General features: G+C 42.8%; 1 protein-coding gene across 2 annotated transcripts in view; it reads left to right on the forward strand.

Annotated features, from left to right (window-relative positions):
- Positions 1–21,246, forward strand: part of LOC111845521 (protein kinase C beta type) — a 96,067-nt gene that overhangs the window by 41,160 nt on the left and 33,661 nt on the right. For both annotated transcript variants that reach the window (XM_023814998.2, XM_023814997.2), the window contains exons 4-7: positions 6,068–6,179; positions 7,685–7,813; positions 17,914–18,070; positions 18,202–18,336. In XM_023814998.2, coding sequence (XP_023670766.1) covers positions 6,068–6,179; positions 7,685–7,813; positions 17,914–18,070; positions 18,202–18,336 — 533 coding nt within the window. The remainder of the gene's footprint in view (positions 1–6,067; positions 6,180–7,684; positions 7,814–17,913; positions 18,071–18,201; positions 18,337–21,246) is intronic.

Here is a 21,246-nt window from a genome sequence, read left to right on the forward strand (position 1 = left end):
TCCCTCAATCAGGAGAACCTCCTCGGTGATGGAGCAATTCCCTGTTTGAGTGAAGCCTGTCATCCATACCACTTGTTCTTATGTCAAACACACGCGCCAAGTTCCTTTTGCGTTGTTCCTTAATTCTATTCATAATGCTGCTCGCCGTCCACCTTGGCATCTGTGTTTCCTCCTCCGTGGGCATTGTGGTAGCCCAGTTCTTTTCTGGCCTGTTTCTGGCTGACCAAACCCCCCCCCCCCCCCCCCCCCCCCGCCGGGGCATGGCGATGTCTATGTCTGGCTGTCGAGACGCATTAGGGAGTCACCCGGGAGTAGGCTGCCTATCCCTGGAGACGTGTGGGGGGGAGGGTGGTGTGACGAGGGGCCGCCCATCGCTGAGGGTCTACCGGCATGATCCTCTGGGCCAGTTCACAAGGAAAGATCTAGAAAATCGATTCAACATTGAGATCTGCAGCAAGAGGTACTGAAAAACACCGAAAAAGACATTGTTTGTGAAGAGAGGAAGTACCGTTAAAATGTAATTTAGGACAGAGTAAAATTCTCTGTGATTAATTATATAGTCCATTTGAAAAGGAAATAATGATTCAGGTGAAAGTCCGTATTCCTGTTTTTTTTCTGGGTGTGGCTTAAATAACGAAATAATGAATAATGAAATCAGCTTGTTTTTGCAAGTTGTTTTTGTGGGGGGGGGGGGGGGGGGGGTTCCATTTATACACATTTCACAGGTGTTTGTGTGTTCACTCGTGTCATTCCAGTGGTTCATCACAATCCTCCTTAATACTCTCTGCTTTATCTTCTGTATTCCTCAGAAGTGAAGAGGTGCGCCGTATCTTCCTGAATGTGTCTGAAAAACTTAGTGGCATTTAAATTGAAAAAATGTTTTCATACTAGCGGTGCTTTACGTCCCTGGACCTGAAGATGATTTTGATTAAGGAATGTATCCATTTTAGCTGGTCCTGAGTGTGGATTTCATGACAATGACTGATGAGTGAGGAATTGTTATTTATCATCACAACTTACATTACATTAGCAACTGCTAATGTTCAGTCCCTTGCAGATAATATTGGGAGCTGTTTTATTCAAAATAAATGCATGCCATGTGCCTTAAACATTATTCATAAATAAAAGTTAAATTTGTTGGTAGACTGGTAACTAAAACATTCATCACAATATTTCCAGTTGTCAGTAGTCGTTCTAGAACGTTCAGTGCTGCATGCTCCACTGTCTGTAGAACACGGCTCCGCCCAGACGTAGCTATAAGGTGTAGCTTTTTTTGTAGCCTCACAGAGTGGGTCAGTCTGCCGTTCTGTATCTGCCGCTCATACACAAATGAGCAGGTAGAGATGGCAGCTGTGCTTTAATTAAGGTACCGTCAGTCCCCAGCGTTTGCTCTTAAAGTTAGAGCCTATCGGGGCAGCTTTAGTAGCATAAAAATTATAGCATTCCTAGATCATCGTGAAATTTGATTATGGCCTGTGTCCTTATGTTTGGGAGTAAGGGCAGTGGAGAAGGCTCTCCCTCGTGTATTCGATGCACTTTTTAGCTTAACTCTGCGCAGGAGGTCATCTAAGCTGCATCACTGAACTGAAGATTGACCAAAAAGTCCACTATAAATAATGCAAAGGCATTGTCGGTAAACGCGTTTCTTACTGCCCTGCTCAGATCGCTGTTACCATCCCACCTCATGGCTGCCTGATCAAAGCATCTACTGCCAATGAAAATGGGCAAATTACAGCCCTTCAGTCAGGCTCTTAGAGCAAAACAGCAGGACTCAAGAAGGCTACATGTCATGGTCTGGTCCCACAAATGGAAGTACTTCCCTTGTCTTTTAAAGGATTTTTAAGAGAGACTAGGCTTAGGCAGGACTCTGTTGCTTCTAATCTGACCCCATTGTTTCTTAGCAAGTGTTAAAACAGTCGCCCCTAACATGCTGTGACAGCCATATTAGCCTTGGAAGCACTGGAATGCCAGGAAGATTCTGAATTGGGGACACGTGTTGCTGCCTCCCACGTGGTACTATGAGACAATAGTGTGTTGGTGGGGGGGGGGGGGGGGGGGGGGGGGGGGGTTGTAGCACTAGCCAGCCAGGAGTCCTAATCCATCCACAGTCCTCACAGGTGTCACAGGGTTAGGGGGCCGAGAAGCTAGAGGCTACTTACAAGCACATGGACGGTTATAGACTATAGAGCAGTGTTTCCTAATGCAGTACTTAGGGACCCACAGTCGGTCTACATTTTTGCTCCCACCCAGCTCACGGTACGGAGCAGGGACATGGACTGTCTGAGCCAGCGAGCCATCCTTCAGTCTCAAAGTCGACTCGGTTCCGAAGCAGCTTTGGGGTCCTTCACTTTGCCGTCCCAGTGTTTCCAGTGTAACGCATCAAGGGAGACCGATCGGACCATCCTAAGTTCAGCGTCTGCCGGGACACCTTTAATTGGCAGTGCAATGGCATTTTCAGTGAAGTTCCCTCATCGCAGCAGCATGACCAGCAACTACCCACAAACTCTCAAAGCTTCTTAATCTTAATTCACTAAACGATTCACTGTGCGACTGAGGGTCCTTCCCAATTCCGTATCTTAGCACTGAGAATAGCGACGTTCCCGATTTCTGTCCGCTGTGGGGGATCTTCTTGGATGGGAGATGGTGCCGTGAGGTGTGCAGAGTGTGACTCCCACAAGGAGCTATCTCCGGATTGTGCCTATATATGCCAAGCGCCTGAAATCTTTGCACTGTGAAACCACTGGTAGTTTCACTGCGTGTTATTTCTGCCCATGACCGCCCCCCCCCCCCCCCAAAAAAAAAACAGAAAATGACAGAGCTTCTGTATACTTCATAGACTGAATTCTTGGATCTGCCATTCATTTTGACTTAATCTCCGGCACTTTTTTGCAGCTTACATAACGATGTTTTCCTGTTTAATTGGATTGGCTATTCAATCTGTTCCTTTGGATGACCCTTCTTGAATAGACTGGGTGTGTGAGCAGCATGATCATACTGTGTGTATATATATATATATATATATATATATATATATATATATATATATATATATATATATATAAAGCTCAAATTCTGCCTACTAAGCGTAAGATCTCTGCACTGAACAGCATATACACCGATGAACCAAAACATAACGACCACCCCCACATGATGTGAATAATGTACACAGTCATCAAAAATAGCGCATGTCAAGGTCTGTGGTATGTTAGATGGGAAGCCAACATTCAGTAGCTGTAGTTGTCATGTTGAATGCAAAAGAAATGGGCAGGACATGTGAGTGACTTTGATAAGAGCCAGATTGTTATGGCCAGATGACTGGGTCAGAATATGTTAAAAACGCACCATTAAAAATATCTGCGATTTGTGCCATAGTAGCCCTTCTGTTGGTTCGTACCAGACAGGACAGCTTTTGTTCAAATCCCACATAGAATAGTCCTGCCCAACACCCTGTTGGCGAATTGTGGTTTTCTCTTCCCTGACTGCTCACAGGAGGTACCCTCCATGGCTGACCGTTAGCATACCAATTTTGGAGATGCTTTGACCCCCTTGTCAAAGTCCTTCAGAGCTTTACCTCTGGCCATGTCTTCTGCATTCAACACGTCACGTATGAGCACTGAATGAAGGTTATCTAATATACCCCAGACCTTGACACACACTGTATATATATGATGTGGTCAACATTAGTCGTTTCATATGAGGGTGGTCGTAATGGTTTGGATTTGTTACAGTGTGGGAAATAATTATTGGACCTCCTGCTGAATTCTTAAGTTGACCCATTAATAAAGAAATGATAAGTCTATAATTTCACTGGTAGGTTTATTTTAACAGCAAAAGATAGATCAAGAAAACAAGCAAGAAAAAATCATTATGTAACAGGTACAAAGAAATTTGTTATTTATCTAGGGAAATAAATATTTGATTCCTTTGAACACATGCTTTAGTGCTTGGTGGAGAAACCATTGTGGACAAGCACAGCAATCAGACATTTCTTGTAGTTAGTCACCAGGTTTGCACACAGCTCAGTAGGAACTCCATGACCTTAATCTGCTGCTTCTTGAACCAATCCTTTGTTGCCTTGGCCGGATGCTTAGGGTTGTTGTCTTTCTGGAAGACCCACCCAGTCACCCACAATGTATTTTCAGTGCCCTGGCTGAAGAAAAGAGGTTCTCATCCAAGATTTTATGGTACATGGCCCCTTCCATCTTTCCTTCGTTGTGGTGCAGCCGTCCTGTACCCTTGGCAGAAAAACACCCCTAAAGCATAATGCTTCCACCTCTGTGTTTGACAGTAGGGATGGTGTTCCTGGGGTTATAGTCAGCAGTCTTTTCCTTCCAAACACAGCGAGTAGAGTTGATACCAAACAGCTCGATTTTGGTCTCATCTGACCACATGACATTCCTCCAAGCCTCATTGGAATTATTCAGGTGTTCACTGGCATACTTCAGACGGGCCTGAACATGGGCCCTCTTGAACAGGGGTACTTAGCAAACATTGCTGGATTTCAAACCGTAACGGCAGGATGTGTTACCGATAGTTTTCTTGGTGACTGCAGTCCCTGATCCTTTGCGATCATTAGCGAGCTCCTCCCGTGTAGTTCTGGGGTTAGCCCTCACCATCCTTAAGATCATTCATGCTGCATGAGATGAGATCTTCCTTTGGGCCCCAGACCGAGGGTAACTGACAGTTATTTTGTCTTTCTTCCATTTGTGAATAATTGCACCAACAGCTGTCACTTTCTCACCAAGCTGCTTGCTGATGGTCATGTAGCCCATTCCATATTTGTGAAAGTCGACAATCGTGTCTCTGATGTCCTTAGACAGCTCTTTGTTATTTCCCATGGTGATAAGGTTGAATATATAAACAGGTTAGTGACCCAAGAATACTATTTAACAAAATAATGCCGTTAAATAAGAATGCTGGCTTGGTATCTGTTAGTACATGAGTAAGTACTACTTGTGTTGTGTTAGTGCACATGTACTTGACCTAATTTCTTGCTGGCTTGTAGGGGATCAAATAATTATTTCCCAAGATAAACGACAAATTGATTTGTACCTGTTACATGATGATTTTTTTCATGTTTGTTTTGTTGAAAATCAGTCTTCTGATGTTAAAATAAACCTACCACAGAAATGATAGGCTTCTCATTTCTTTATAAATGGGTTAACTTAGGAATTCAACCAGGGATCAACTAATTATCTCCCTCACTGTATAACAGCTTCGGCTCTTTATGGAAGGCTTTCCATTAGATGTTGGAACATTGTTGATGGGATTTGCTGCCATTCAGGTTGGGTATTGATGTTGGGTTGTCTGGTCCCTATTTGTGAGCTTACGTGGCCATCATTTTGCAACTAAACTTGCTCCCAGATGTTATTGTTTTCACAGTCACTTCATTTATGGTTGACCAGGGCAGCTTTAGTAGGGCATAAATCTCGCAAACTGACTTATAGGAAAGATGGCGTCCAATGATGGTGCCTCGTGGAAAATCTGTACTACCATCATTTCTGCTACTGCTTGTTGCATGACATTGTGTAAATGTGTGTCAGTGATGAGTGTGCTTTAATTAATAAAGCAAGTCCTTTGATAGGGGTGTTCACATACTTTTGGCCATATAATGTTTATAGTGGGTGGAAGATAAAACATAACATGGTATTCATAACAATGGATTGCCACATACTCTTGTCAAGTGCCTTGGGGCAATTGTTGTGAAAGGTGCTATATAGAAATAAATGGAAGATGGATAGATGATAGATACTGTATAAATGACCTCGATGCTCTGTTTTTTTTAAAAAAAATTACATTAACAGTGGAGCTATTTTATTACAAAATATGTGCTGCAAGTGAAACACTTTTAACTGCCATCATAAAATTAGGGAACAGTATTCTGACTGAAAACCACTTAAGGCTCTTTTTAGGTGCAAGAATCTGTCTCGTTCCTGTATGCTTACGACGTGCTTGGCTGGAGTTGGCTCACTGTGTAAAATTACCTGTCTAGCAATATAAGAATAGCTTCTACTGTTCTTGCTAAGACTTGAGGTCACACATGGGCCATTGTTTCGATCTCTTTCAGGACCCTCGGAGCAAGCACAAGTTCAAGGTGCACACATACTCCAGTCCCACCTTCTGCGATCACTGTGGATCGCTGCTCTACGGCCTCATCCACCAGGGAATGAAATGCGATCGTACGTATGACCTTTTGTGCAAATACAATACAGTACAAGCCCATCTCAGGCTCAGACGTGCCTCACAGTCAAATACAGTCAAAACCCTAAATGAATAGTGTGTTTAGCTCATAGACTGTACAGCTACTGCACTAATGGAAGGTGGTTCCGATTCATAGCTTCATATAACATCTTCGGCACGCTTCTGATGACCCCTGAGAACTCGTATTTAGTCCTTGGGACTTCCCTGGGTTTCTGGTACCCTGACTTTGTCTGCAGAGTTCATTTCCTATAACGTGAGTCCTCAAATGACATCCTGCGTTTCTACTAGCATGTCACTGACATCAAAAATATTTTGATTTAATAACATGAGTAGGGTTTTTACAGTGAGGCAGCAAGACTGACTATATAGGAGGGGGCAGGAATACAGCCGTCAGCCCATGGTTAAGAGATGAAAATAATTGCCATGTTGCTATTTTGCGCTGCAGTACGGCTTAGCCGCTATATTTTACACACTTCGCTGGAAATGGTTGCCGTGTGAGAAGCGTTCTTGTAGTTAGGATGAGTAATTAACACCAGTGTCCTGGACACACTCCCAGGCAGCCTCCCCCAGTCTGCCCGCCTAACCGTCCTCCATCTTATCTGGCTGCTTTGGAGGTGCTTGCTGTGTGCCAGCGAGCACATTCCTTCTGGAAATAGCTGCCCCACCTCCCACAGGTGTGTGTCACGTTGCAGATCAATGAGATTAATTATACCCCCGTCAGAAATGCATCAGTGTTTCTCGAAGGGAGCTGTCCGAGGTGTTTTCCATGAAGGTGCCAGTGGATGTACTGGTGTTGTTCTTGTTGTTGTCCCCGTCACTGATACTGCAGTAATGCTAGTACTGTAGTGTGTGCTGCACATTACTATAGTCCCTTGTTGATCTTGCACCCCCCAGAGATACTCTGTTTTCCAGGCCCTCCCCAACTTGTAAAAGGATACGGCTCTGTTATGACTTCCAGCACCGCAGGGGGTTGTAATTATCTGGATTGAATTTCACGTTGATGGTTTTGCTGTATAGCTTGTTTTGAGTATCCGAGGTATGCAAGGGGCAAGTAGGCTGCCTCTCGCTTGGCCCAGGGGCGCTGGTCCCGTTCGGGGGCTGTGCGTAGGGCTCCCTCCTCACTTTGCTGCTTGTGTGGGGGTTACTCACGTGATGGGTGATGGTCTAGGTTTGCTTTGAGAGTGTCTCTCACGTGTCATGGCACCTTGACCAAGCAAGTGCCAAGGCTGTGCTTTGGGTTTGCCGGGGAAGTAGCTTAGCATGAGCTACTTAGGTCTGAGGTGTTTTTCAATGTGAGTGTTTTTGTATCATTGATGAAGGTTTGCCCTGTTAGCCTATAAAGGCTTTGCTCAGGTCTGCAGCATGTGCTGTGGTTTCCAGGCAAATTAATGCAGTCCATAAAAAATATGGCCGGCTGACCCAGTGCCAGCCTTCACGGTGCGGCCCTGGCTAACGCCGTGCTGTTTCCCCCCCCCCCCCGCAGATTGCATGATGAACATTCACAAACGCTGCGTGGCCAATGTACCCAGCCTCTGTGGCACCGACCACACGGAGCGGAGGGGGCGGATCCAGATCGCCGCCGAGATCAAGAACAGCATGCTGCACGTCTCCGGTGAGTCGCCGCCACAGCGCCCTGTGCTGAGTGGGCACACATGTGATCGCCTGTCAGATGCCGAAGGAGCAGCTAATGGGGACTAAATTCAGGGACTGACTGAAGACGTATATTTATCCAGTTACAATTCTTCTGAATAACTTAAAAATAATTGTAATAGCTATGGTAAAAAATTTTATTTAATTTGCCTGTTCTACCTACGTCATGTGGGTTTCCCCTGGGTTTGCCAGTATCTAAATAATCTATTTGTGTGTGTCTTTGTGTCTGTCTGTGTGTGTGTGTGTGTGTGTGTGTATGCAATGTGATAATAATCTGTTATTTTGATGTTTTTGGGGACCGTTTTTTGCTCAAAACTCAGTTTTATAAAAATCTGTGATTGCAATCAAAAACCAAAAAATGCCAAAAGACATATTTTGTTTGGTTACTTATGGTTCAGGTTAGGGCTGGGTAGGGTTAGGGTCGTCATTGCTGGGATTGGGGATATGCATGTGTGACTGTCCTGTGATAGACGGGCATCCTGATCACGCTGTATCCAGCCTTGTGGCCTGTGCTGCATGAGACAGGCTGCAGGTCCTGTCTAGAACACCCAGCTGGATAGTGACTGAATACATAGATAATATTACTACTAGCCCTGATAGATACATAGGTAATATTCACTTTATTGCACACCCCCCACTCTGTAGCTCAGTCAGGATCAGCCTTGGGGCTGGTTTAGTTGTAGCCCCCGCTTCCACCTGTTTCTGCAGGAAAGCGACGTAGCATTGAAGGGTGCGTTTTTGCATAGGCTGTTTCATTTCTGGGTCCAAATGAATGGAACTTAATTAAATGTGGGGTGCTGAGACTTCCGGAAACAGCTTAAAGCTAAATGTGAATTTGTGGGGGTGTTCTATCAGCTTATCGGGAAGCACCCGCCACAGATGAGCAGGCTGTGACGACACGGGTGACAGAATAAGCGTTTCGGCAGCGTTCAGCATGGCGAGTGACCTGTGGGCCTCCATGCCGGTGTTTCCATGGCGCCACCTGCTGGCAGCTCCACCCTAAATGAGACAGCTCACTTTGGCCTGTAAAATGAAAAGCAGGTGGCAGACGGCGCATGCGTCGTGGGAGGTGTGAGCAAGCCCGCCCCCCCCATGTGGGCGGAGCATATGACAAGATGGGCTGGCTGGAGAAACATGAAGGGGTAGGAAGTTTGGTTATATAAATAGGGGAATTTTACACTGTTTTCTGTCAAGTAACACAATGTAAAGACCAGCTTGTAAGCTTTTTATCAAAATGCATGAAAACATACATACATATACGTTTTCACTTTAGCTAAAGCGTTTTAAACACACGTTCTGTTAGATTTCGCCTTCTAATAATAGATGACAGTGGATTTACATAAATGAAAAAGGTTGAGATTGGAGTGGAAGGAATTGGTGTTTTTCTGTGGTGAAGCTCACATTTTTGTACGTAGTGCAAAACTCACTTGTCAAACTCACGAGTTGTGGCTATTTTATTATCTCTTGACAAAGTAGCATATGAACCGTGAATATACCGGAATGTAACCTGAATGAATATTGTACATAACACCTTTTTAAATTCACTGCTGGGCATCGAAAAGCTGGCTTTTGTGGTTTTTCATGGTGCTGTAGAGAGGTGTGAAATTGACGTAGCACCTTCCACTGTCGTTCTGTAAAAATGCTTTTTATTTGTAATCCACACTGTTTACCTCCCTAGGTCTCGCATAGTAATTGAGGACAGAATAGTAGGTTTCTGCTCCCACCTAGTGGCAGAATAAATGCATAACACTGTTGAACATGGGAGTGAAGGTTAATGTGAAGAGGTTGAGATCAAAGTAAATTAAGATTGCACACAAATGAAGAGAATACCACGACAATAATCCCATCATGACAGTATACTCATCAGCACTGGTGAGCTGGCTGAAATCTTTCAGATTCTGGTATGGAGCCTCACAAGGACTTTGGTTATTATTTTTTTTAAATAATATGAAAAAATATCTTTTTCAGATCTTGCTCTGATTTACACACACATCTAGATCAGCCATTACATACTGGTAAACGGGTATGGGGTCTATTAATGGTTTATTGCACCCCCTTGTGGTGCTCACTGTGTGTCCTTATTGTGGTCCAGACCAGCTAACAGGATGGCAGTTAACCCTCTGATTTGCTGCTGTTCTTATACCCTTGGGAAACCATAACCTGATATGAGACTTAAAATATGCCGCAAAAAATAATCATGGGGCTCTTCTGGGCCAGAATCCCGTCCGGGATGCACGTCACCCTGTGCCCTGGGTGTTATGGAAGAGGTTCTGGTGACCTGGGTTTTAAAAAATGGGCTTATGGTGAAATTATGAAATAAAGAAAAATGTGTGTCTTAATTGTGTAATTGAGGTTGAATGTGAATCAAACAGCAGCTGCTAAGTATGTGAGGGAATATGGAGTCATGGTGGACCGAGTGATGCTAATGGCTACTGAAGCAGTTTTCAATATTTAGCACTAGGGGGCGGCATTAGCTTATTTTAGAGGGTGCAGAGCTCGGCTCCCACAGCAACTCCTTCCATGACATCCTGAAAAGCTCAGATAATGGCACAGACAGGCTCATTTGTGTGTCATTTTACTCAAATGCACAATTAGCTAAATGTGTTCAGCTGTATTATATTTGCTGCACAGCAAGGGCATTGTTCTTGTAAATCAGAATTGTTTAACTGCAACAAAAGATTTGGCTTCTGGAATCAAATTTGGGGTGTGCTTGGCCCTCATAGCATTTTAACTTTCCACAAGGGGGCGATATTTACACAGCTTGTTGATCGGATGTTTGAATACCTCCATGTTTACAAAGCAGTAGGAGATTCAGCACTCTCAGCTGAGCTGTAGGCTTTATCCTTAGCTGGTTTAACATGCCGTATTTCTGAACTTACTTCAAGCCTGTCTGGGATCAACAGTTACTCTGCAAGGAAGTCGGTGACACAGGGTTTCCATGTTTCTAACTACAGTTCCTGTCCTCCCTAGATTGACCACTTTGATCCTTTCTGTAATGCTTTTTATTCATAAAATATTCCTTTTCATTCTCTTTGCGATCACCAGTCTTAATCACATGGCTACTTGTTCTTGATCAGTGTTTCTTGAGCGGGTCTTCAGGGACCTGCAGATGGTCCAAATTTTTGCTCCCTCCCAGCTCCCTGTCCTCCCTGGGGGTCCCCGAGCACCAGGTTGAGAAACACTCCTCTAGATGTCTACTCTTTCCATAGCCGTGATCATTTTTGCCCGGTATATTTGAATATATGACTCATTCATTAGTAAGATGTTAGTCTTAAGGGCCTCGCCCGTGATGGGCAGCTGTGCTGGTTTGATACAGATCTGTCAAAGCAGCGAGGCATTGTAGTGTAAAGTCACGGCAGGTAAACCTTAATACCCGGTGTCTGCAGATAAGAAGCCCTAAATAATGGCTAATTCCATCCATCCATTTCACTACCCACAAATCCAGTTGTGGCCCTTGTTAAAGGCTAATTAAGTTTGCTTTGTCTGGAATTTAAATATACATGACGATTCTGTTTCCTTTTGATTAAATGGAGCTTTGTGATTGGCGATGAATATTGCATGAATGCTCAATGTGCAAGATATCTTGGCGAGAGTCAGCGCTAGTTCTGCCCAAGCTGTAAAATGCTGGGAACCTGAGCACCTGGGCCACTGATAATGTGAGCTGCATTATATGCTACAGAGGTGGAGGCAGGAGTCCTTACATATATGTGCTGGTTTTAGTCTTTAGCTCTGCAAGTAAGGTGTTATCATTGCATTCCTTGTAAAAGAATAATTGTTTATAAAAAGAAAATATCTGTACACATCTGCTCATATGCTCAGTGTCCAGTTTGTTTGCAATAAAAAGCAAGTATACCTAATAGCCTGATTCTACAATCTGAGAATTATGTGGCTGTAATTGAATGCATACAGCATGCAGACAGTCTAGAGCGCTGTTTCCCAACCTCCTAGATGAGTGTTTCCCAATCCGGTCCTCGGGGACCCACAGACGGTCCATGTTTTTGCTTCCTCCCAGCTCCCTGCCAGACAGTCCACATTTTTGCTTACAGAAACCTGGGAGGTGTCTGCAGGTGCCCAAGGACCGCATTGGGAAACACTGGTCTGGAGGATCACTTAATGTTTGCCTGAGTATTACAACAGCTAAGACCCGTCGTCCGTTACATTATTCCTACCGTATGTTATAATGCTACAGTACATGGTATTTAAGTGGGATATTTTCTGCCTTCTGGTTTGCTGTGGTAGGCATTTGGTGAGGGATATGAACAGCAAAGGTAACCTGATAATCTTTCTTGGTCAGGAATGCTCGGGTGGGAATTTGGCCCAGGGTGCTGTGTGTTGGTTACTCTGTCTGGAATAGTGGCCATGTATTAGCGACGGTTTCAGTGGGTCACGGCCGGGCGCAGCATTTAGAGATCAATCTCACAATGATTGACCCACATCATTCAGAGTCTAGACGGCAAGAGACGTAAATTGTGAAATATTGGATTGTCCTGGGAAAAGTCCCGGAAAGCAGTAGTAGCCTATGAGTGTATGTGTGTGTGCGTGTGTGTGTGTGTGTGTGTGTGGTGTGGTGTGGTGGGGGGGGCTGTGCAGTGTGAGGTCACGCTCCGTGTTTTAGAGGGGAACTCAAACGCCGAGCCGACTGAGCAACTCCAGCAGCTCGTACCAAAGGAAAATGCTGTGTCCGTCTTTTAGACACATTGTGGCTTTAGTGAAGACGACACCGAACAAAAAGAGATCAAATGTAAACAGTGCGGAAAAGGTACCAAAGGTAATACCACGGTTTCAACACTAGCAATATTTAAAATACAGTGAAAACCGCTTATGGTGATCAAACTGCTTATATGGATCAAAAAGCTTGGAACAGAATCATTCCTGTACAAATACTGTTTAATTCTGTTTTATAGTAGCCTACTTACTGCGTTCATTTTGGGTCTTTTTATACATAACATATGGAAGAAATCACGGTAATTCTTTTTTTTACTTGCCTGCTTTGCCTTGCGATACCCTGTCTACTTCAGGTTAGCTACCTGAGGCTTATGCGGCATGCACAAAAAACATGCCGGGAAAAAGAAAATCATTTTCTCATCAAAGTTTATGATAAACTGCCAAAAATGAGCCAATGAGATGCAGCAGCAAGCTATATTTTATGTACAGTAACATACTGTATTATAGTGTATTTGAATTATACACAGTTCCATAATTTAACTTGTACTGCACTGTAATTTGAAAAACATTTGAAACAGCTATATTGTATTTTGAAAGAGTCAATAAAATTCAATAAATAAAATACTGTCCGTTTTATGACCTTATATGCGGGTAATAAGTATACAAATGTCAATTAGATGGAAATTTGTCTGAGACATAAAGAAAAAAGAGGGGAAAATCAGTTATAATGATCATCCTCTTATAGTGATCAATTTCTCAGACATATGTGATCACTATGAATCGCTTCCACTGTAATTTATTTTGTTTTCAAGAAATGCAAACTATTTATTTTCTACTTTTTTGGGGAATTTGCTTTGTACATTAAAACTAAAATGTGACCTTTTTCACTAATAACTATTTTCCTATGGATTAATCTATTGACTATTTTACCAATTTGTCGATTAATCTAAATGATTAAGTTTCCTCCAGAACATCAAATAGACTGTTTAATTTAACATAGGTAATGGACACCAGCTTTTCGGCACAATGTGAACATTATTTTTGCCCACAATTCGATAACAAAGTAGTAGTATGCCTAAAATATTAATAGAATGCATATTACGACACCCAAACGTTAGTAATCTGTATAAATTCAGCCTATCCTCATGTTTATTAAATTCGATTAGCGGAGCATGCCACGTGTTACTTTTTTAGTAAATCATGGAAGCAATAAGCACTGGAGCGGCAGTGAAGAAAGGGACAACTTGGCAAACCACATCATCTTTAAAACAGGAGATATTGTGGATAAACAAGGTGAAAAGTTGCTGGTGGTGTGGCACTGCTTTTTGCTGATTAAAGTCTGCCACTTGTTTTGTAAATATAGTTTTCATTTTTACTTCATTTCACAAATTATTTTATTTGCTGTCCGTTTTCGTTTCAGTTCTAGTTTGATAATAACACTGGTCCCAACAAGCCCAATGCACACAAAAACACACTGGCACAGTCAATCCACATAAAATAAGATTCCAGGTGCTGTGGATGCTGGCTGACGACCCCATGCACTGATCCCAGGCTTTGCTCTCACCCATAAATATGCATGTGTGTTTGTCTCAGATGGAGAGAGTGATGGAATGTGCAAAAAACTACCCCGTTTCTGCCACAGGGACGGTTAAAATACAGCTGCTCTCCCATTCCATTCCATGGTCTCAAGCAGAGTACAAATGAAAGCATAGGAGTTAACTTTGCAATCTGTAAGCTGCATGCTGGGTGAGTCAACAAGGCACATATTAATTTGAGGCTGTAAGCAAAACTTAGATGTCCCGGAATGTCCCGGAAGCAGCAGATTAAGCTAAATGCATCTTGTGTCGGCCTACAATTGAACTCATCATTCGCTGTGAGTAAGTCCTACAGTCGTCATCTGGGAGTTTAATAATGATTTACAGCTGAATTATTCTTGTGTGTTTTCAGTGCTGTTGGGCTGCCCTCGGTTCATTTAATACCCATTTAGAGGCATTATTTTGCACAATGACACGTAGGCTTTTAATTGGTCCCGCAAATTAACTCCAGGGTTTTAAGAACCTTGTTCTTTGTGCGAACCTTTTATTGCCCATTTCGACTGCAGCGGCAGACGGGCTGCATAAGTCTGCAGTTTGCTGTCTGGATTTGGATTTGCTCTTAAAACCATGTGGTGCTGCATGTAATTTGCCAATTTGTCAACGGTGTTTGTGAAGTGTCGCTAACATAAATGACTTTTAACGCGTCCTTAACGGTTGTGCTGCCTGTTGCCTTTGTTAATAGTTAATAGTAAGCTGTAACAGTACACGTATTCATGGTGTACCATTCGGTACATCATTTCCAGTTTGGTACACACAGTGAACGAATGAATACATTTATTGACACAGGCGGAACCTAAATTCACAAGTTGATGCTCAACGTGGTAAAAATTATGCTAATTGTGGATGTGAGTTGGTTATGGCTAATGCTAGTTACAGACCGTCTTAATCAGCGGTTTGGAAACATTTTGATTTCTCAGTAAAATTCACCAACACCAGAGAAAAGAATAGCTAATAAAACCAGGTCTTTCTAGCTATGTTGCTGGAAACGCATCTAATGTGCTAACTTATTTGAGACAATCATTCCAGCGTATCTATGACCAGAGTAAGGCATGAACAACCTCTGCGAGTTAGTCTCCCCATGAAAACCCCTAAAGTGCTTTTGCCAGGAAAGTCAGACGGGGCTAAAAATGACTGCTGTAGGGGTGTTTATCACTATACAGATATGCAATCATACTCGCTAGTAGACAACATGGGATTTAGTTGATTATAATTGTTATGATGTTATATTTTTGATTAATTTTGCATATTTATGTTTACAATATGCAAATAAGCATCTGTTATAGACACGTCAGCAGGCACATTGCCTGTGGTTTACAACTGTTCTTAAATCTTTGTGTTTGCATATTTAAGAATAAATTTCTAAACAAATTGTTTTCCCTGCTGTACTGAGCTGTGAACCCAAAACCGTGGTTCGTACTCAACCCAATTACTGTTAACTAGGGGTATAATGGTAAACTATAGTAAAGGTTTATGGGAGCTGTGGTGGCTTGATGATTGCTTGACGGACACGGACTGCATGTAGGATCTGCTTTTACACCCATGGATGTTTACACTTCAAACGAAACAAATGTTACTAACATGGAAATTTACTTGAATGTTTATTAAGCCTATGGATTCCACCAGGGGTTCGTGTTGAACAGGCCATTTGTTGCCTGTTTGGGATAATTACCTTATAACTTCAGATGTAAAAGTCAGAAACACATGCCTGATACCTAAAATCAAAGCTGACCCCTTTACAATTAATTTTAGGAAGCTGAATAACGGAAATTAATAACCTGTGTATAATTTATGGACAGGCAAAAATAACAAAAAAACAGTTGAAAAATACAAAAACCTGTCTTTGTGTTTTGGCATTTTGTAAATTTTTCAAAAACGACATGGTTGATTAGGTCCAGTTTTAAACATGTGGTTCTCAAACTTGTTTTCTCCCCAATTTCATATCATTTGATGGAGCCCAACAGGTTTAATGGAGGAAAGAGCAAATGGTGCAACTGGGTGCCAAACCTATCCAAAGTCATAAGTTCTGTATGTATTTCAAAGCCTAGAACTGGCTTAATGGTCCTTAATGCTACTTGGTGTTTATTATGAAGATTTTTCAGTTCATTTACATATAACTTATGGAATATTTTAGTATTGGGGCTGGGGGGTGTCATTCCACCCCGTGTCTCCTGAAAAGTCCGCTTTATTATGAATGAGCACAAGGCCTCAGTGACTTGCTCTCCTATTGGCCACACATTTCCCTATGGCATTGAACAGTGACTAGTTTATACTGTATATTGATTGTGAAACTGCTGTTTATATTGCATTAGAGCCCCCCCCCCCCCCGGCAAATGGCAGCGTTTGGACTTTTAATCAGTTATGGAAGGATTTATGACAGGGTCTCCTGCTTATTGATGTCCCCCCCCACCCCCCACCTTCTTTGCATGCGGCACAATAGAGGACACATCTAGAATTATCAGGTTGTGTCTGTGTGACTCCAGCAACGTGCCTCAGCAATTGCCTTCGTCTCAGGATGCGATCGTCCTTTTAAGTCCATGCGCCATCTTCTCTGTCAAGCCAGCTGCTGGCTTCTCTGAAAACACAGGGTGTCTCGCTCTCTTTTCATTGAAAAGGATGACATTATGAGCATTTTTGCATGCTTCCGAGTGTTACTGTATTAACTGGGACTTATTTTGCTGAGTGTTATCTTAAGTGCCTCCCTTTGCAGTTGTTTCATTCGATCTGCATGGTCTGCTAGAGGAAGCAGTGAAGTCCTCATGCTGGATTCTGCGTGTGGCCTCGCACTGCTGCTGTTTTTAATCCATCACGCCGCACTTTATCGCTGGATGTCACATCCAGCTCTCCCTCAGTACCCGAATGTGGGAATGCTAACATTGAAATGCAGTTGCCTTTCTCTCTTAGAAGGTCATCTTCATCCCACCTGTCCTCATACATGTTCATTACTGCAGTACGTTTTAAACCTGAAAGAATAACTAATCATTTCTCACACCGAATTTTGAGCCAGTCACAATAATGCACCTGGGCTGTACCGGCCAGCTTTAGGAATGTGAATGACTTTACTGATTACAGATGTTCATTGTGGGGGCTTTATGATATATATTTTTTCTTCATATTATTTTATAGCCTGGCTGTACCCCAGCCTCGTGCCCTATAATGCCTGGCATAAGCTCCAGACCCCCACCCCCCTTGTGGCCTTGCTTGGGATAAGTGAGCTGGAAAACATCAAAAAGCTCTTAATGCCCCAACCAGGATTTGTGAAATATGCCTCGACTGGACCCAGCAATTCACTTAAATATGTCCGCAGTATTCCCGACACTCCTCACTTGTCCTATACGCCCTTTGTTTCGTAAACGGTTCTGATCTCGCATCCATTGGTTTCAAGAACAAAAATAAATCAGTCATTGACCTCCAAATGTCACACGCGTCGCATGTCCAGAGTGTGTGATTGATAATGTTTATCATATACAAATGGGTTTACCCCTCAGGTTCTCAGGAGGTGCATCACGCAAATCAAATTATTGTAGGACTGATGGGTAAACATTTGCATAGCAGCAGGGCTGAGGCTCCCAGAATCCATTTTGCAGTGCAGGATTCATTGCGGTTGCTGGCAGGAGATATTTTCGCTGGTCTTGTATTAGCTCATTTGCTTGGACAATGGCAGACATAATGTCATGTGACCTTCACTACCACTTGTTCACCCAATAGTATTGGCTAAGGTATTCAGTGAACCACATAACAAGAGGCACATGAGAGGTAGACTGTGTTTTGTCTGCATTATAATCTTGTTCTCTCTCTCTTTCAGTTAAGGAGGCAAAGAACCTTGTGCCCATGGATCCCAATGGTCTGTCTGATCCTTATGTCAAGTTGAAACTCATCCCAGATCCAAAGAATGAGAGCAAGCAGAAGACCAAGACAATTAAGTGTTCTCTCAACCCTACGTGGAACGAAAACTTCACCTTGTGAGCTTAGTCTTCATAATTGCTCCATTCTGTTGTAGTAAAGAAGTATTCTGTAGCGTTCTCTGCTGTATTTCTCATGAATGGTTTGCACCAGAGCTCCTTGGTTTAGTCTCTCTGCCTCTGTTCCTCAGCAATCTGAAGGAGTCTGACAAGGACCGCAGGCTGTCTTTGGAAGTGTGGGACTGGGATCTGACCAGTCGGAATGACTTCATGGGGTCCCTGTCATTTGGGATTTCTGAGCTGCAAAAGCAGGGAGTGAACGGCTGGTAAGGACAGGAAACAGGCTACGGGATTTACCTCCATGCAGGGCGTCTCGAGCCTGGCGCCTTCCTGCGCCTCCCACTGCTAGACGCGTCTGTTCTCAAGGAAATTCCCCTGCCAATCGCGTCCCTGTGTGGTCCCAGCACAAGTACTGCGCTCCCCGCACGCCGCACCCAGATTTCACACCAATAGATTGTCACCGGAGAGCTTTCTCCTGACACGTAGAGTGGTTAATCGGCAAAGTCAATGATGTCACCGAGCGTTGTGTCACCCGTCCGCCACATTGGGTCCCGCCTCGGTCCTCCTCCTTGCATGGTTTCCCGCCTCCAGCTCACCTTCAGACCACCTCTCCTTACCGTAGAGCACCGCGCTCTGTAGTTGTGTGGAACGCCTCTGCCTGAGGCTTCTCTCCATCACATAATCATTTGAAAGCTTTTCATTATGTTTTGCATAATTTTATTACAGTCTGCAGGGTTCTGCAGAGATGAAGCTCAATGGAAACGGTGCTTTTAAATCTTACTCCTGGAAGGCTCCTTTTGGAGGGAAAAAGTTTGATGTAATTCCATAGCAGTTGACCTCAGGAGGGCCTGTATCTAAATACCTAACAGTTGTGTACTTTTTAAGTGTGCGGTTTTTGTTTTGCATTGTCAAGGAGCTTTAGCTTTTTTCAGTGTGCAAGTTGGAAGCTATTAGTAATTAGTGATCCCACCACCTCCTGCAATTTAGAGAGATACCTTTATTTTGCTGGTCATTTTATCATTTTCACATAATTTGGTTTGCATACTTTTTTTGCTGATGATGCACCACTGTTGGGTTTTAATGAGGACCAGAGTTTTGAGGAGCGGCTGGGGGAACCGATGAATTGCTTGATTACACCCTTTGCATACTGGAGGCACGCACATGCACACACATGCGCGCACACGCACGTGCACACACACAAGTACACACATGCACACACGCATGCGCACACACACACACCCACACGCACGCATTTGTATTTATCAGAATCAGAATCGCGTTTATTGGCCAAGTATGTGAGCGAACACATACAAGGAATTTGATTCCGGTTGATGGTGTCTCTCAAGCACAACAGTATAAAAACAACAACAATATGTAAAGTCACAATGAACAATATACTGAGCAATATAATATACAGTAATGTACAATCTACAATATGAATATGTAATATGGATTTATATTTATAAATATAAAGGTAAATGTAAAAAAAATGTATGTTTTATTTGTACATATAATAGGTTTAATAAATATTAATAAATATAAATATATTTATATATGTATATATATACATACATTTATACATATATACATACATACACACATATGCACATAAAGTGTATAAATGAACAATACAATATAATAAGCAATCAAAATCAGAAAATACAAAATTTATAAAAAAATTAAAATTAAAAAATATTTTTTAAAATATTAAAATACAAATTTATGTCTTTGTAGGAACTGTCCATTTATTTCTATTGGCCTAACCATCATCCCAACTTTGACAACCTTAACCCTTACCCAGCCCTAACCTTGACCATTAGTAACCAAACAAAATACAAACCTTCAAAATAACAGATTATCACATTGTAGGGATATTTGGTCCCCTCAGTGTAATGTACACATCACACAAACGCATGTGCAATAGAGTTAAATGAGGAGGCAGGATATGCTTGATGTGAAGCCTCCTGCAGCTGGTCGAGCAGCAGGCTGTTGGTCTGCAGCCCCGCGGACGATCTGACCCAGAGTGGATGGATGGACCCCTTTAATTTCAGCACTCCTTGCTTGTAGCGTTAGGCATAATATTTCATCTCTGTGATCTAAATCCCAAAATGTCTGTCACTGTGACAATGACCCTGTGACGAAGCAGAGAGTCTGATATTGTGGGTGGGGAGCACAACATAATATTTTAAATGCACAGGTCTGTTTATTGGTTTGGATAAATGAAACCAGATAAAAAAAAAATTGGGGGGATGTGCCCCCCCCTCCCCAGTTCCTATGCCCCCATGCTAACTTGCCATCCTTCAGTAAAATATGGCCCATATCGCACAAGTAAAACTTCAATTAAATGTACAGTAAGTCTAGTTAATGCAGATTAATAACTTAATGCTATTTAAGCTGATTTTTTTTCAATTATTGATATGAATTGTCTTTAATCCACTCCAAATGGTTGGTGTTGTTGGACCGTCAGCATAAGCGCCTGTTATATCAGAAGAGCCAAGCTTTACAGTCTTTGTTGGGCTGCAAGGATTAGAGCTGCCATCCACTATTTCATCACGCAGCCGCTTGAATGCGTTCGCCAATTAACACTCCTCTCCTATTCATATCGATTCCCGAATTACTGTCATTGGAAAAGCAATCAATTGCCATTCAGACAGCCAGAGAGAATAGGAGTCCAGTATTTACAGTGTGTAATGGGCACTCGATGGAGCACTCGCTGTATAAACGTCAGTCAGGCCTCGTCCTTAGGGAGGCGCTCTTTCACTTACCCCCAGCATAGCTGTCGTTTTTCAGAGCTGTGATTAACACCAGGATATTTCCCTACTGTAAGTAGCACATGTGGAAGCTGGCCTGTAAAGTAGCTGTAATTTGTAACCCAGTAAATACTGGCAGGTTTTGTGTTTTATAATTTTTCATTATTATTATTATTGTTATTATGATTGTTGTTATTATTATTATTATTATTTGTTTTGTATGGGCCAGTGATATGTGACTTACAATCACTAAACGGATCTACCACAAGGATTTGAATTCACCATGTCTGAAACGGGCTTCGGTGGCTGGTAGCTCAGTGTCCTTCTGGCTAGGGGTTCGATTCCTCACCCAACTCTGTACGTGTTTGTGTGGAGTTTGAACACCCCCCCCCCCCCCCCCCCCCCGCGTTGCTCAGGTTTCCTCCA

The sequence above is a fragment of the Paramormyrops kingsleyae genome, chromosome 5, assembly GCF_048594095.1.
Source record: "Paramormyrops kingsleyae isolate MSU_618 chromosome 5, PKINGS_0.4, whole genome shotgun sequence".
Lineage (NCBI taxonomy): Eukaryota > Metazoa > Chordata > Actinopteri > Osteoglossiformes > Mormyridae > Paramormyrops > Paramormyrops kingsleyae.